The sequence below is a fragment of the Nematolebias whitei genome, chromosome 12 (assembly GCF_014905685.2).
Source record: "Nematolebias whitei isolate Nwh7 chromosome 12, NemWhi1, whole genome shotgun sequence".
Lineage (NCBI taxonomy): Eukaryota > Metazoa > Chordata > Actinopteri > Cyprinodontiformes > Rivulidae > Nematolebias > Nematolebias whitei.
Window position 1 is genome coordinate 29,562,102 of NC_056509.1, and position 15,493 is coordinate 29,577,594.

At 39.1% G+C, this 15,493-nt stretch overlaps 2 protein-coding genes across 2 annotated transcripts in view; one reads left to right on the forward strand and one right to left on the reverse strand.

Moving 5' to 3' along the window:
- The window catches only part of pgm3 (phosphoglucomutase 3), a gene marked incomplete in the record, with an annotated part of 12,259 nt that extends 4,003 nt beyond the window's left edge, over positions 1–8,256 (forward strand). The window contains 8 exon segments of the mRNA XM_037685388.1: positions 1,489–1,684; positions 4,364–4,521; positions 4,597–4,680; positions 4,769–4,867; positions 6,352–6,471; positions 6,585–6,707; positions 7,708–7,881; positions 7,991–8,256. Of these exon segments, the coding sequence (XP_037541316.1) occupies positions 1,489–1,684; positions 4,364–4,521; positions 4,597–4,680; positions 4,769–4,867; positions 6,352–6,471; positions 6,585–6,707; positions 7,708–7,881; positions 7,991–8,077 (1,041 nt within the window).
- A 465-nt stretch (positions 8,257–8,721) lies between these two features.
- Positions 8,722–14,954, reverse strand: ngs (notochord granular surface). Its single transcript, XM_037685389.1, has 11 exons — positions 14,698–14,954; positions 14,006–14,171; positions 13,691–13,840; positions 13,427–13,546; positions 13,214–13,309; positions 12,731–12,865; positions 12,532–12,642; positions 12,329–12,439; positions 10,600–10,724; positions 10,171–10,440; positions 8,722–8,842 (listed from the first exon to the last, which is right to left on the reverse strand). The coding sequence occupies exons 1-11, from the start codon at positions 14,898–14,900 to the stop codon at positions 8,758–8,760; spliced, it is 1,572 nt and encodes a 523-aa protein (XP_037541317.1). The 5' UTR covers positions 14,901–14,954; the 3' UTR covers positions 8,722–8,757.
- Between the last annotated feature and the right edge of the window lie 539 nt (positions 14,955–15,493).

Below are 15,493 nucleotides of genomic sequence, written 5' to 3' on the forward strand. Positions count from 1 at the left end.
GGGGGGGGGGGGGGTAATTTCCACCCCTTTATTCCAAAATTGAACATTTGACTGACATAGCAATTTGCACAAAAAACAGGTTGCTATTTGACTATTCTGTTAGCAAAATATTAAATAATAAAAAATAAAAGTTAGTCAAATAGCTTAAAAAAATTAATGTACACAAAAATATATACAAATGTATCTTTATACCTGCACAATATGTAGCTACTTTGTAAAATGTGTCCTTTAGGGAAGAGTGTAACCTGGATTAAAAGTGTGGATTATTGTAACCTGGATTAAAAGTGTGGATCATTGTAGTGAAGCCTTTGTCTTCAACCATCAACAGAGGCCTCATGTCAGTGATGATCATTTAAGGATCTTTCAGTGAAGACAGCTGCTGCTGTGGTGTCCATGATGTCTTTCCATCATGAAGTGTTGTTGTTTGTTGTTGTTTTCTGGAATGAGAGAGTAAATATGTATTATAGCATAATTTACAGCTACTCAAGAAACGCCTTGTTTCACTTACAGTGTTAGGTTCAGGCAAAAGTAGCTAAAAGAGTAATTAAACACACACATATAAAATACTTAATTACACACATTTGAGTAGATGTAATAAATTACTTTAATTCCTGTTTAAATGCAATTCACCCTGCCATACCTGCAGTGTCTTCAGACTTTGCCAGCAAATTAAAAGTTGAAGCTTAATCATTAAATTTTTATCTTTGTGTTAGATTTATTTATAAATCACATTTAAACACTGCTTGTACCAATTAAATAAAAAGTAACACACGTTCTCTATCACTGCCATTAATCAGATAAACAAACAGCTTCATCTTCAGAGAGACTGACGTTACGTTTTCTCACTTTGAAACAGAACAATGTGAATATTGTAGAGACTCACCTGCAACACACGACGAGTTGTATCTGCTGCTGCTCCTTCCTCCTCCTCGTGACTCCCACATGTTTACGTTTCATCTCCGTGGTTCTCCCGTGTCGTGTCGTCACTTTTCAAAGCTGCATGTTTCAGTTTTTATCTTTGTGAAGAGCTCCCACACTTTGGAGGACTTGGGTCGAACAGTTTTCTCTGCGTCGGTCATTTGTAAAATTTACTTAATTTCCTTTGAAAACAGCCTCTGCTCTGCTTCCACCTCCCTCCTCGCTCTGTTCAACTCGCGCTGCAGAGTTTTTTAAATATTTTTTTTACTTTATTCAGTCAGTCGGCATTGACAATGAACTGCAGGTGAACAAAACGGCTCTGCAGCGCCGTGTAAGACGCATAATCACGCGACACAACGAATCGATAATGAAATTCGTTGCCAACGCTTTTAATCATGGATTTTTATCGATTCGTTGTTGCAGCCCTAATATACTTGACAGTTTCTTAAATTAAAAATGAACTTAAAACTGTTTTTTTGAAGGAATGGCTGATGTCTGATATTTAACTTTATTGCTAATATCGGCTGACAATATCGTGCATCCCTATTATTTACCACTTCTTCTCATCAGGCTTCCAACCGTACGGATGACCAGAAGTACCTCTGTGTTGACGGCGCTAATGGGATCGGGGCCTTGAAGGTGCGCGAGATTGAGAGCCGCTTGAAGAAGGAGCTGCAGATGTCCATCTTCAACGACGGCAGCAAAGGAGAACTAAACCGTCAGTGTGGAGCGGACTTTGTCAAAGTGCAGCAGAAACCTCCAACAGGTGCAGCTCCAGACTTGAGTTGAAGCAACAAAAATGCTTCATGTTGGCTTTCTGCTCATTTGTGTAAAGATGGAGGCTGAAAGAAGCCAGTTGCTTCAATTAGGGCTAACTGCTTTTTCTTGTTTTTATTCTATGAAGGCTCTATTTTAAGGATCTGTTGGCATTTGAGACACTAAACCATCCAGGCAAAGATTATTGCAAGTCGTGTCTCTGCAAACTAAATTTAAATGTCTTAAGTGCTACTAAACCCAGAAGGAAAATTTTAATGCAAAGTTTGTCTGAAATGACATTTTTGCTTTACTGTTTGCTTTGTAGAAACCACCAGACTATCCAAGTTATAAACTTATTTTTCCTGACGTTGCTTTTGACAGGATTTAAACATTCTGATTCTTAATCTAATCTCTTAAAGGTTGCTGTTTTTCGTGTTTTTTGTTTTAAACCCACCAGCTCCACCTAGCACTGCGGTGGGTTTGATACTCAAAAACAGTGAAAGTGGTTTTAAGATACTTTTTGAACCACACAGCACCCATAGCTTTAACTCTTTGTGGCTTTTATTCAAGGAGATAAAAGATTATTTTCAGCCTTGCGTCTGCTGCTTCACTAGATTCCCAAGAATCTACAAATCGGATTCCAAAAAAGTTGGGACACTAAACAAATTGTGAATAAAAACTGAATGCAATGATGTGGAGGTGCCAACATCTAATATTTTATTCAGAATAGAACACAAATCACAGATCAAAAGTTTAAACTGAGAGAATGTATCATTTTAAGGGAAAAATCTGTTGTTTCCAAATTTCTTGGCGTCAACAAATCCCAAAAAAGTTGGGACAAGTCCATTTTTACCACTGTGTGGCATCCCCCCTTCTTCTTACAACACTCAACAGACGTCTGGGGACAGAGGAGACCAGTTTCTCAAGTTTAGAAATAGGAATGCTCTCCCATTCATGTCTAATACAGGCCTCTAACTGTTCAATCGTCTTGGGCCTTCTTTGTCGCACCTTCCTCTTTATGATGCACCAAATGTTCTCTATAGGGGAAAGATCTGGACTGCAGGCTGGACATTTCAGTACCCGGATCCTTCTCCTACGTAGCCATGATGTTGTGATCGCTGCAGAATGTGGTCTGGCATTATCGTGTTGAAAAATGCAGGGTCTTCCCTGAAAGAGATGACGTCTAGATGGGAGCATATGTTGTTCTAGAACCTGAACATAGTTCTCTGCATTAATGGTGCCTTTCCAGACATGCAAGCTGCCCATGCCACAAGCGCTCATGCAACCCCATACCATCAGTGATGCAGGCTTCTGAACGGAGCGTTGATAACAACTTGGGCTATCCTTGTCCTCTCTAGTCCGGATAACATGGCGTCCCAGTGTTCCATAAAGAACTTCAAATCGTGACTCATCTGACCACAGAGCAGTCTTCCATTTTGCCACACTCCATTTTAAATGACCCCTGGCCCAGTGCAAACGTCTGAGCTTGTGGAGCTTGCTTAGAAATGGCTTCCTCTTTGCACTGTAGAGTTTCAGCTGGCAACGGCGGATGGCACGGTGGATTGTGTTCACTGACAATGCTTTCTGGAAGTATTCCTGAGCCCATTCTGTTATTTCCTTGACAGTGGCATTCCTGTTTGAGGTGCAGTGACGTTTAAGGGCCCGGAGATCACGAGCATCCAGTAGAGTTTTACGGCCTTGACCCTTACGCACAGCGATTGTTCCAGATTCTCTGAATCTTTTGATGATGTTATGCACGGTTGATGATGATAACTTAAAAGTCTTTGCTATTTTACGCTGGGTAACACCATTCTGGTATTGCTGCACTATCTTTCTGCGCAACAATGGTGGAATTGGTGATCCTCTTACCATCTTGGCTTCTGAGAGACACTGACTCTCTGAGAAGCTCTTTTTATACCCAATCATGTTGTCAATTGACCTAATTAGTGACAATTGGTCTTCCAGCTGTTCGTTATATGCAAAATTTTCTTTTTCCAGCCACTTATTGCTACTTGTCCCAACATTTTTGGGATTTGTTGACACTGTGAAATTTTGAATCAACATATTTTTCCTTTAAAATGTTACATTTACTCAGATTAAACTTTTGATCTGTCATCTATGTTATATTACGAATAAAATATTGACATTTGCCATCTCCACATCATTGCATTCAGTTTTTATTCACAATTTGTTTAGTGTCCCAACTTTTTTGGAATCCGGTTTGTAATCTGATAAAACAAATTTAATCCTCTGAAATGTGGTGTTCCATCTCGACTCTGCCATTGTGAAGTATTGAAACGGCCTCTAGACGGGCAGGATTCTGAGGAAATAAGGAAAGGCAGTTCAAATGTTTCAAATGTTGTTGCGTTACATTTTTGTAAATCCACTTTAAAACAATAAGATTATTTTGTTGCTCTAAATCCCTACCTTTTTAATCCCAGTAGATTTTTTTCCCCCTTTTTTAAACGTAAATATCTGTCTTTAAATGTTGTATTGGAAATTAATGCTAACTGTTTGTAGTGGTTTAAACCTGAAAATAACAAATATTACCAACTCCAGCATGAGCTGATTGAGACATGAAGCTATAAGGAAAGTTCTCCCCTTGAACTCTGACTTCAGCATGATTTTAGAAGATGGATTTCTTTAGTTTTCTCTCTTTATCCCACGTCTTTCTGTTCTCTGTGTAAAGGCATCGATATGAACTCAGGAGATCGTTGCTGTTCCTTTGACGGAGACGCTGATCGAATAGTTTATTACTACACCGACTCTCAGGGGCTTTTCCACCTGCTGGATGGAGACAAGATTGCGACTCTCATCAGCACTTTTCTTAAAGAGCTGCTCATTCAGGTACGCTCTCGAATACCAACACGTAAACCATAAATGGGCAGACCCTCGCTGAACCGTTCTCCTTTGCACAAACAGGCTGGTCTAGACTTGAAGATAGCAGTGGTGCAAACTGCTTATGCAAACGGAAGCTCAACACACTACCTGGAGAACACCATGAAGGTGAGACCGCGTGGTAAACTGCAGTGCTGTTTTTTATTTCTGTGTTTATTTGGAGAAGTTAGTTCTGATAGATTTTGATCCGATATAGGTGATAGTGAAATGCACAAAGACTGGAGTGAAGCATCTTCATCATGCAGCTCAAGAGTTTGACGTTGGTGTGTACTTTGAGGCAAACGGACACGGGACTGTAAGTAAAAACGTATACTTTTATTAAAAACTTTATTTAGCAGTCCAACCAAGTATTATAAACCTCGGCTTTCTGTGTCCATTGCTGTTGAAGGGGGTATTTGTTGACATCGACAGTAGTTCCACTTGTGTGAAAGAGTCTTAACTTCTCAGTTCAAAGGGTTTATACATAAAAACATACAACAACAAAAATCAGGTTTCTCTTGTAAATGAGTCCTCGAGGCTCAATGGGATTAAACTGTCTAAATAAAGGTTGAATAGAAAGAGGAAAAAAAAAAGCAGAATAAACTGTTTGGTATTGGCAGAGCTGATACGGTAAAATTTTTATGGGCACAACAACCCACATTCTCAACTCTACTGTTCAACATAAAAAGGTTAAATCATGTCATCTGGACCAGTTTCTTTAAGGGAGAAATGTTTTGTCTTCCATCCGGAGGACTTCATCAGTCTACGACCTGCCAACCAGATCTGTCCCATAAGCAGCCTTCACTGCTGTGTTTCAAGCCAACCTCCTGTTAGAATCTCAGAAGCAGGCTTTTAGCTAACACATGCAAAATGACCCATCCGTCCAAAACAATCATCGTGTATAACAATCAAATGTTTTAGGCCAGATGGCCGACTTGCTACTCACAGAAAACATGGGAAAATACAGCAATGAAGGCTACTTAAGGGACAGATCTGGTTGGCAGGCCGCAGACTGATGAAGTCTTCCGGATGGAAGACGAAACGTATCTCCCTTAAAGAAACTGGTCCAGATGAAATTATTTAAGCTTATTTTTGTTTTCTACCTGGATGACTGAGACTAAAAACTTTCTACTGCTCAACCTACAAACACATTGTTTTTATAAACATGTCACCATTTAAAGGCAGTTTGAGTTTTCCAGACATTTGATCACAGAACGTTCAATAATCAAGTTGTTGGACATTTCGGTTTATTGAGGTTGAGGCCTCGACTTTCACTGGCTGTGGTAGCTCGGTGGTCAGCGCCGTGTTCTTGTAATCCTGAAGTTGTGGGTTCGATCCCAGTGCGCCAGGAAATTGGTCTGGCATAAAATAAATTGCCAAATCTTTCACGCGAGTTTGCTCGCTGTGGTGACCTTTGAAGAAAGGAGCAACCATAAGAAATTTACCGGTAATATCTGTAAAATCTTTTATCCCAGTCACTCTAGATTGGCCACTATTTTTGATCACTTCCATGATAAAATAGAAATAATATCATACTAATTAAGACCTGAATTGTTTCAGGTGTAGGGCTTGTTTCTTTATTTTTATACAACTGTCAAAAGACGGACTAGTTATGGTATAGTCTCAGTCCAGCTGTTCAGAAACTTTCTCTTGTTCCATCTGTAACTTGTGATCCGCTCAAGGTAATATAACGAAACTCGATACACCTGTGCGTCGTCACTAAGATGGAGTGTGACTTTGCTTTGACATCAGACAAGATGAGTTCTGACCAGCGTAACGGTGCGTTTGTGTTGTGTTCAGGTATTGTTCAGCAAACACGCTGAGGTAAAAATTCAGCAACTAGCCAAGGCCACCAGCATCAACGATGAGGTGAAGAAAGCTGCTCTCCTGCTGCAGAGCACCATCAACATCATCAACCAGGTGCAAAACCATAGCGAGCTGACATTTCTCATGAACTCTGCCGTAACTGGAACTCTTTATGTTAAAAACAAAGATCTTGTAATTAATAGGATGAATGGGTTTTTTTTTTTCAGACTGTAGGAGATGCGATATCCGACATGTTGCTGATTGAAGCCATTTTAGCCATCAAAGGGATGACGGTTCAGCAGTGGGACAGCATCTACAACGACTTGCCCAACAGGCAGCTGAAAGTTAAGGTGCACAAATTGATGAAACTACGTCTACAATCTTACATGAAGTCTGTCAGCATTCACGTGTTTTTCCTTGTTTTTTGTACATTTTTACAATCTAACTACCTCTAGATATTTTGTGCTATTTTGATCATTCATACATCACAAATTCATCTCATTCAGTGGATTGGTGCTATGTGTTGGATAATTTAATTGTCCTGTCATCAATTCGTTTATAAAATAAGCCACACAGGATGCGAGAAGATCATTACAACCCAGGTTTAATCCTTGCAAGCGGAGCAGCAATTGGAAACAGGCATACAAGATGTTATACAATGCCCGGATCACAAGGTCTGCCCCCGGACAGCATAAAGGAGCATAAACTTATACGCCTATCAAAAAAGGCGAGGTCAAGACAACTCTGCTTTCCAGCTTAGGGGCCTTTGAAGTTTATCAGGTGCGCAGGCTCCGTGTTCCTGCAGGTTCCACTTTGTTCAGACGAAACTACTCTAACTCACACACATGGTTCTATAACATTTGATATTAGTAAGTGAAAAACATCCATGACCTTTACATCCCCCATCACTACGACTTGCAGTTTTTTGGAATTTCTATACTTTTCAAAATATTTCTTTCTGTTCAAATATTTTTCCCATAAAAATGCATTGAGATCCCCTTATTTACTTTTAAAAAATTGTGTTCTTTTTGAGTCTGCCTGTATTTTTGTTTTTTTATGCTACGTTTAGCTAGCCTTTTGCTACTTTTGCTTTTTAAGCTTGTGTTTTTCCTTCTTGTATCTTTTAGCAAATGTTTTGCTCCTTTTAACTTTGACTCAGTTCAGTTTCTTCATCACATTTCACCATTTATTCAACTCTCAGCTTCCATGCTATATTTTCAGATATAAGAATTGTTCCAGTTTATTTTCATTGTTTATAGTTCTTTTTAGTGCATTTGAATTTTGAAGTGAAATAAACTTTGAGCTGTACTTATTAAGGTGTGTTTGTTTATTTGATTTGTTTCCTCTAAGGTTTCTGACCGCAGAGTGATCGATACAACAGATGCAGAGAGGCGAGTAGTGAGCCCAGCTGGGCTGCAGGAGGCCATCGACACTTTGGTGAACAATTACAGTCGGGCTCGCTCCTTTGTCAGGCCCTCAGGTACTGAGGATGTGGTCCGGGTCTACGCAGAGGCCGACACTCAGGTAACAGATTATTTTTTTTAACTTATAGATTTACTTTGCAGTGTAAAACTGTAACGGATAGAATTATTTTCTGAATAACGTTGTCTCCTTGTTATTTTTGGTGTTGTAGGAGAATGCTGATGATCTGGCTCATGAAGTCAGCCTTGTAGTTCATCGTCTCGCAGGAGTAGGAGAGGAACCCAAACCATTACACTAGAAACACATTCTCAATCCATGATTTTGTAGATTACAAATCATCAAACTAAATGCATCTCCAGTTAATATCACGAGACTCTGAAGCCAAATTTACTCGTGATTGCCTTTTTGTTGCAGATGAAGTCATTTTGTTAAATTGCACTTTACACTCCACTGTTAATTCTGTAAGGTTTACACTACGGGAGGAGCCATTCAGGGGAAATTCTCCTTATATGGATCAGATTCTGTGATTATACATGATGTAAATGTATGTATGAAAATGAATACTGGAAATTGTCTAAACAGTTTTCTAAGGTTTTATTGGGCTATCTTTTCTAAATAAACCCTTTTTGAGCAGAACCCTGTGAAGTTTATTTACTTTTCAAGCTGTAAAATTGAAATTAATATTAAAACAACAGTTTTTTTTCATAATAAACAATGAAAAAATTATAGAATAAGTTTTTAGCTTTGAATGAAAATGACAACTACGCTTGCTTGCTGTTTATTTTGTTACTGTTCCTGACAAAGAAGATTAAATAAGCAGAGAATCTGAAAGACGGTTATGAGCAGGCACATAATGTCGGTGTACAAGTTTTGGATTACTGCTGTTGAAATGCAGTGTAAACTTCTAGATGTTTCAAGAAAGGGAAAAAAAAGGCGTTGAACTCTGCATGTGATCACTGAAATCACACATCGACTTGTTTATTCTTCATCGGCAGCTCCAGAAATGGTGACTGTGCACTGCTGTGCGTTGCTCACAAAACTGCCCTCGTCAGTTTTAACTGTTCTAGGAGAGGAAGAAAAACATAATATTAAGAAAAGTTTATTCCTTTTTGACAAGTTGAGCAACTTTTACTAACTAGCAAAATTGCTTTTCCTGCGAAAATGCAGTGTGAATGCTTATTGCAGAAGAACTTGCTGAGAAACATCTGAAATTAGCTAAAAAAAACATGCTGAAATAGAATAACAAGCCTAAATTAGCAGAAGAAAAGAGAAAGAACACATTTGCTGATTAAATAAGCAGAAATAAGCACAAAAAATAGCTTAAAAAAATAGCTGAAATGATCAAAAAATGGTTTAAACGTTGCTGAAAGGCAAAATGAAGCTTAAACTACCAGAAGGAATTGGAAAGAGCTGAAATGAGCTCCAAAATGTGGAAATAGCTAAAACTAGCATAATTAAGCTGAAAGGTGTAGCCTATAACAAGCTGAAATTATCAGAAAGAAGTTAATTAGGCTGAAAGTAGCAGAAATTACCAAAACAACCTTGTAATTTATCTGAAAGCAGCCAAAATGAGCTAGAAAATGTAGCTAAACAGGAAGAACAAGCTTAACTTAGCAGAAGAGAGCAGAAACGTTTACCCAGTTATGCTGAAAGAAGCCGAAATGAGAACAAAAAATGGAAATTATCTGGAAAAAGATGAAATTGGCAAAAAAAAAAAAAAGAAAAGTAGCTAAAAAAGGCTGAAAGAAGCTTAAATTACCAGAAGGAAGAGGGAGCACATTTTTGCTGAATTGGGAAAAAAAAAACAACAACATTAAAATTAGTGCAAAAATGTGGAATTAGCTGAAAAAGCTAAAATTAGCATAAAATGGCTAAACAGTAGCTGAAATAGCAGAAAAAAAACTAAAACTTGCAGGGATAAGTTGAAAGGAGCACAACAAGCTGAACTTAGCAGAAACGTGTAGAAGCACAAAAATGTAGTTAGCAGAAAGATTCTGAAAGGAACACAAAACAGCTGAAAGTAGCTTAAAATATTTAAATTTGCACAAGGAAGCTAAAAGAAGCTGAAGCAGTACAAAATGTGAAAGGAGCAGTAAAAGGCAAACGGATGTAAAGATTTGAAGGATGGAAAATGAGCTAAATTCATTTTCTATGAGGAAAAAAAAGGTGGCAGAAAAGGCTAAATATTTCAAAAAGCTAAAGTCGCATCAATACCAAAAGTCATAGCAGGACTGTCCTGAAAGAGCTGAACATTTTGATATGAACTGTTGAAATAGTACAAAAAATGTGGAACGAGAAGGATGCTGAAAAACGTTTAGAAGAAAGATGGATCACAACAGTGTGAATGCGTCATAAACTTTCACACAACTAGCTGTCAAAATCTGAGATTACCTGATGAGGACCGTCTTCCTCTTCGACATCTCAGTTGCCTGCTGCTGCAGGTTACCGTCAGCCTGGTTGACTGGAGCAACCAGCCCCACTCCATCTGTAGCTGCAGCAGGCTTGGTTCTGTCTGTGTCACTGGGGGCTCCATCAAATTTCAGAGACCCCACGGGGGCTGAGAGGGAAGCTGAGGCAGCACTGGGAGTGAGGTGTGTACCAGTCAGGGACAATTTCCCAACCATGGTGCTCAGACGGCCATCTTCTCCTTCAATCAGCTTTCTAACAAACAGATGTTAAAATTAATCTTCAGCCATGAACGATACACAGAGCATTAAAAGTAATGAACTAGAGACAGTTTATATCTTATCCAATGTAAAAGGGCCCAGTTCACACAGTAGAAATGATCTGGTTTTAGAGGCCTTTTAGAGTTTTGTTCACCTGTAGGTGGCGATCTCGATCTCCATAGCCATCTTGGCATTCAGAAGCTCCTGATATTCTCTCATGAGCAGAGCAGTCTTCTGCTTGATCAGCTTGAGGTTTTGCTCAGATGCCTCGATATGCTCCTGATGCCAAATCAGCATTAGAATACGATGTTAGTTTTCAGACCATTCACGCAATAAGATGATTTAAAGTTACCACAACAGTTGTCAAATCTGTGTCCTCTGTTAAAATAAATTATGTTTTTTTAATTACAGTGATGTGTAACATACTTGTTTTTTGCACAGCAGAAATATTTGTTTCAGAAACACAAATTGTGAATAATGAAAGGTCCTGTGATGGACTAGCATCTTATGGTGTCCCCTGCCTCTCACAGAAGTAGTAAAATATCTATGTTTCAAATAAAAGCCCATCATGTTTTGACTGAATGCTTCCCACCCGTCCTCTCTAATGCCAGAGTTCCACATTACGCTCGTCTTCTGTTATGAAATGACCGTTATAGCTGTTTTGGCCAAACCTTGAAAATAACATGATGCACGATCCTTTAAAATACTGCGAGAGCTCACTCTCAAAATATGTGCTGTTAATGACTGTCTGCTACTACCACATGAAATTAATTTATGTACATCTGGCTGAGTTTTAGCCATTTTTGTGTGGGCTAACGTCGATTAGCTGAGGCGACCACCTGAAATTAGATCCACTCCAAAATTTAATCAGTTGTAAATATACATCCTAACATAACTTTCCGAGTGTTTTACTAAAATTTGTCCAATGGTTCATGAGCTATTTTGCTAACAGACAAATGGGGTTGACTCCAACATTTAACCCCAAAGTCTTAAGCAAAGCTGCCACACGAGTGGTGCTTAAATTATGTATTGCAGATGATTTTCAGCTACCATAACTAATTTTATCTACCGTATTTTTCAGACTGTAAGGCATAAGGCGCATTAAACAAAACTAGTTCATTTTGACAGATTTTTGAGCACCGTGTGTACCACATAACATCGGTTCAAGGTCAGTAAGCACAACCAGAATTAATAGATAAGGTGCACAGGATTATAAGGCTAACTGTTGATTTTTGAGAAAATTAAAGGATTTTAAGTGCGCCTTATAGTCCGAAAAATAGGGTAATATCTAAAAACTGACTGCATTATATCTATATTTGTTTCTTAAGTTGAGTTAGCTGTAGCAGCCATCTTGAAATGGGCTGTTTTTGAAACAATGAGTTGTAGATGTACACCCAACGATTACATTCTGAAAGTTTAAAAAAAATCCACGTGGTTGTTTATGAGAAATTTTGCTAACAGGCAGACACTGTCAGAAACATCACCCACATTTTGCCTTTTAGTACTGAGTGATAAAAGGGTAAAACATTTCAGTTTTAGCCTTTAACATGTTTTTATTGTAGTATTTTTAGGCAGACATTGAATGCAGTAAGTTTCTAAATGGTATTGTTTTTATTTGTATAACGTTTTGCAGTTACCGTATTTTTCGGATTATAAGGTGCATTAAGTGAAACTAAAACATTCTGACAGATTTTTGAGCACCGTGTACCACATAAAATTGGGTCGAGGTCAGTAAGCACAACCAGAATTAATAGATAAGGTGCACCGGATTATAAGTCTCACTGTTGATTTTTGAGAAAATGAAAGGATTTTAAGTGCGCCTTATAGTCCGAAAAATACGGTAAACTGCAAACTTAGTCTGCAAATCCACATGAGTCAGTCACCTGCAATTCCTCCTCCTCCTTCTTGTATTTCGCTGTGACGTCACGGACGTGACCCTCCAAAAACTCATTCCTTGTCCTCAGTGACTCCAAGTTGCGTTCCTTGTTCAGAATCTGAACAGGTACATACGTGAATGAGCAGTGTTTTCAAGCATGTGCCACAAATAACCATAAACCAAAATGAAATTTTTTTTTAAAAGACTCACGTCCTTTCTATAAGCAGCGATTTCCTCTCTCAGACTTCGAACACTTTGAGCATGTTTAGCAGTAGCGTCACCCATGTCATGAAACATAGTTCTGTACCAAGTATCCATTTCCTGGAGGAGACCCAGAACTCATTAACGTCTTGAATACTTGTTTTTGTGCTGTACCATTCAAAGTTTGAGCTTCGCTGTTTAAACGTACCTGTAAGTTTTTGGCGGCAATGCTGTCGTACTGAGACTGAATCTGCGTGAGAGCAGAGGAGAGGTCTGGGAGGTCAAAGGTCGAGTCCATCTTGGATGCTGAGGAATAGATCTGCTGCATCAGCTCCTCGATTTCCTTTTAGGACATCGCAAAGAAACACCACAGCAGTCGCAAAAGTGGTTGAACTAAAGATATGTTAAATACTTTACATATAAATTAACAATTTAAATAAAAAAAAAAGATGGATTAAGAATAATTTAGGGTATACGTGTTAAAGAATATGGAGTCCTGCTTAGTCCTAACCTGCCTCTTTGTTTGAGCCCCTCACACCAGACAGACAATGATCGGGTTTATAGTCTGTCCATCAGCTGTATCCTGATTTAAACAAAACCACTTACAGGAGCATTACCAGCCCATTGCATCATTAAAGATAAAACCTACCACAAGCTGCAGACTTATAAATATGATAAATGTGTTTATTACCTCCTTGTGAACTTTTTGCAGGAAATCCAGCTCAGTTTCTAAGTTTTCCTGATGCTTCTCCAGTTTAATTTGAGCTGCGGTAGCTTTGTCCACATCCTTCAACGTACAGGCAAGTACAGTTTGGAGAATTTAAAACATGTTTTTTTTTAGAATATTCTTTTTCTAATCTACAACACTATTTTCATTTCCGAGGAGGCTTCCTTTTTGTCTTACCGGACGTAAAACCTCAATTTCAAGCTCTGTCTGCTTCCTGGCTGCCAGTGCCTCGTCATATTTGGACTTTAGTGTCTCCAGCTGGACCGACAAGGCCTCCTTGGCTGCCAAAGACAAATCCTGAAGGGATAAAAATGTCAAACTGTTGAGTAATGAAAGTCTGCAACCAACAGAGAAGTGAAAATGACCCACAACTGAACTCTCTTAAGGTCGCTGTGATTTTCGCACGTAACGAGCTCATGGGATCAGATCTCTTTTTCTCACCCTCCGTTCTTGCATTTGCTCAGCCTCCCTGCTGAGTTCCTTCAGCTGAGTCTCGTAAAGCTGCCGGAGTCCTGATGTTCTTTCATACGAGCTTTTCAGGGTCTCAATTTCAGCCTCCAGCAGCTTGTTTTTCGATTCCAGTGTTCGTACCTAACGAAAGGATTGAGGGAGATACAGACCGATGCCTTAACTATCCAGAGTCTGGAGGTGTACCACCTCCAAGCCAAATGAAGAGGTGTAAATACAAAAATACATTACATTTAAAAGTGTGGGCATCAAGGATTAAAAAGAACTGTGTAGTGCTAATCATCTTGCCTTTTCGATATAAACTGCCAGGCGATCATTGAGGACGACCATCTCCTGTCTTTCATTTGTGCGAGTCATCTTGAACGCCTGGTTCTCTGCTGCAGCTGTGTCCATGTCCAGACTTGTCCCCTGCCTCATGGGCATGTCCACACACAGTGTCCCCATACTAACACTGCTGTTGGTCGAAACAAAGAACCCAGTGTTTGTTTTTTATTTGTTTAATGTCAGTGGTTTGCACTTTTGCAACGTTTAAACCAGGTTACAAAGGTCCTTTGCCATTTGTTTTATACTCACCCAAACATTCAGAGATTTATTTTTTAAACTTTGCATTCTGCATGTCGTGTTTCTTATCTTCAACTTGGTAATCATACAAAGGCAGTGAGAAGGGTAGCTTAAAGATACGTTAAAACTATCAATATTCCGGTTTGAGGATTACCTCTCTGTTGAATAAATCAGGGTTCCCAACTCTGGTCCTTGAGGAACACCTGCATATTTTAGTTGTTTCCCGCTAAGATGCTCCTGATTTTAATGAATGGGTGATTAACAGGCTTCTGCAGAATGAGAAGAAGTAATTAAATCACTGAATCGGGTGTGTTGGAGCAGGGAAACAACTAAAACTGGTGTTCCTCAGGGACCAAGGTTGGGAACCACTAGGTCCCTTTGGGGTTTGGATTTAAAAATCCTGTTTAGTTTAAACCCACCTTGTCAAACGAGACTTGGCGGTCAGAGCCCTGTTCCCCATTGTCTTCCACCCTCCACTGCGGTTGAAGCTGGTGGACCTATGGCGGGTCTCCTTTCGGGTGGGAGATGGACTGGACATCCGAAGCTTGTCTGTGGCATTGACTGCTCCAGTGCCCTCAAAATGACGACGGTAGGAGGACATCCTTTCTGGGCTTTGACTCATGATGGTGGCCTTGAAACTGATGCAGGTTCAGCTGAAGATTGAAGAACTCAACTCTGTCTCTTTGCCTGTGAAGGTGGAGGGTCTTTATACTCTCCTCACCTCTCCCCTCAGCACTACAGAAGAATGCTGCACCCTCTCAACCCATGGGTGAATGTCCCTACAAACATCTGTCAAGGTTACGTCAAATAATTCATACTGCCTAAAGACTGGTGACAGAATTATGCACTGAAGATGATAAATGACTCTGCTGACTCTACTCTAAAGGGCAGCTTATCAAGCTTAGTTGGATTTATTTAAAAAAATCACTGTAGTCAACAGCGAAGAAAGAAATACAAGTCTCTTATAGCTAAATATTATTGCCCCTTTGTCTTTGGGTGATGAGGTTTTTGTCGTCTCTGTGTTTTTGTGTGTGGATATGCATTTGTCTGTACTGTTGACAAAATCTGTCAAGGTTCAGTGAACAGATTTCACTGAAATCTTCAAAAAGCAACCTTTGGGTTGAAGTCAACAACTAATTAAAAATTTAAATATATCAAAAATATATTTTATTTATATATATATATATATATATATATATATATATATATATATAT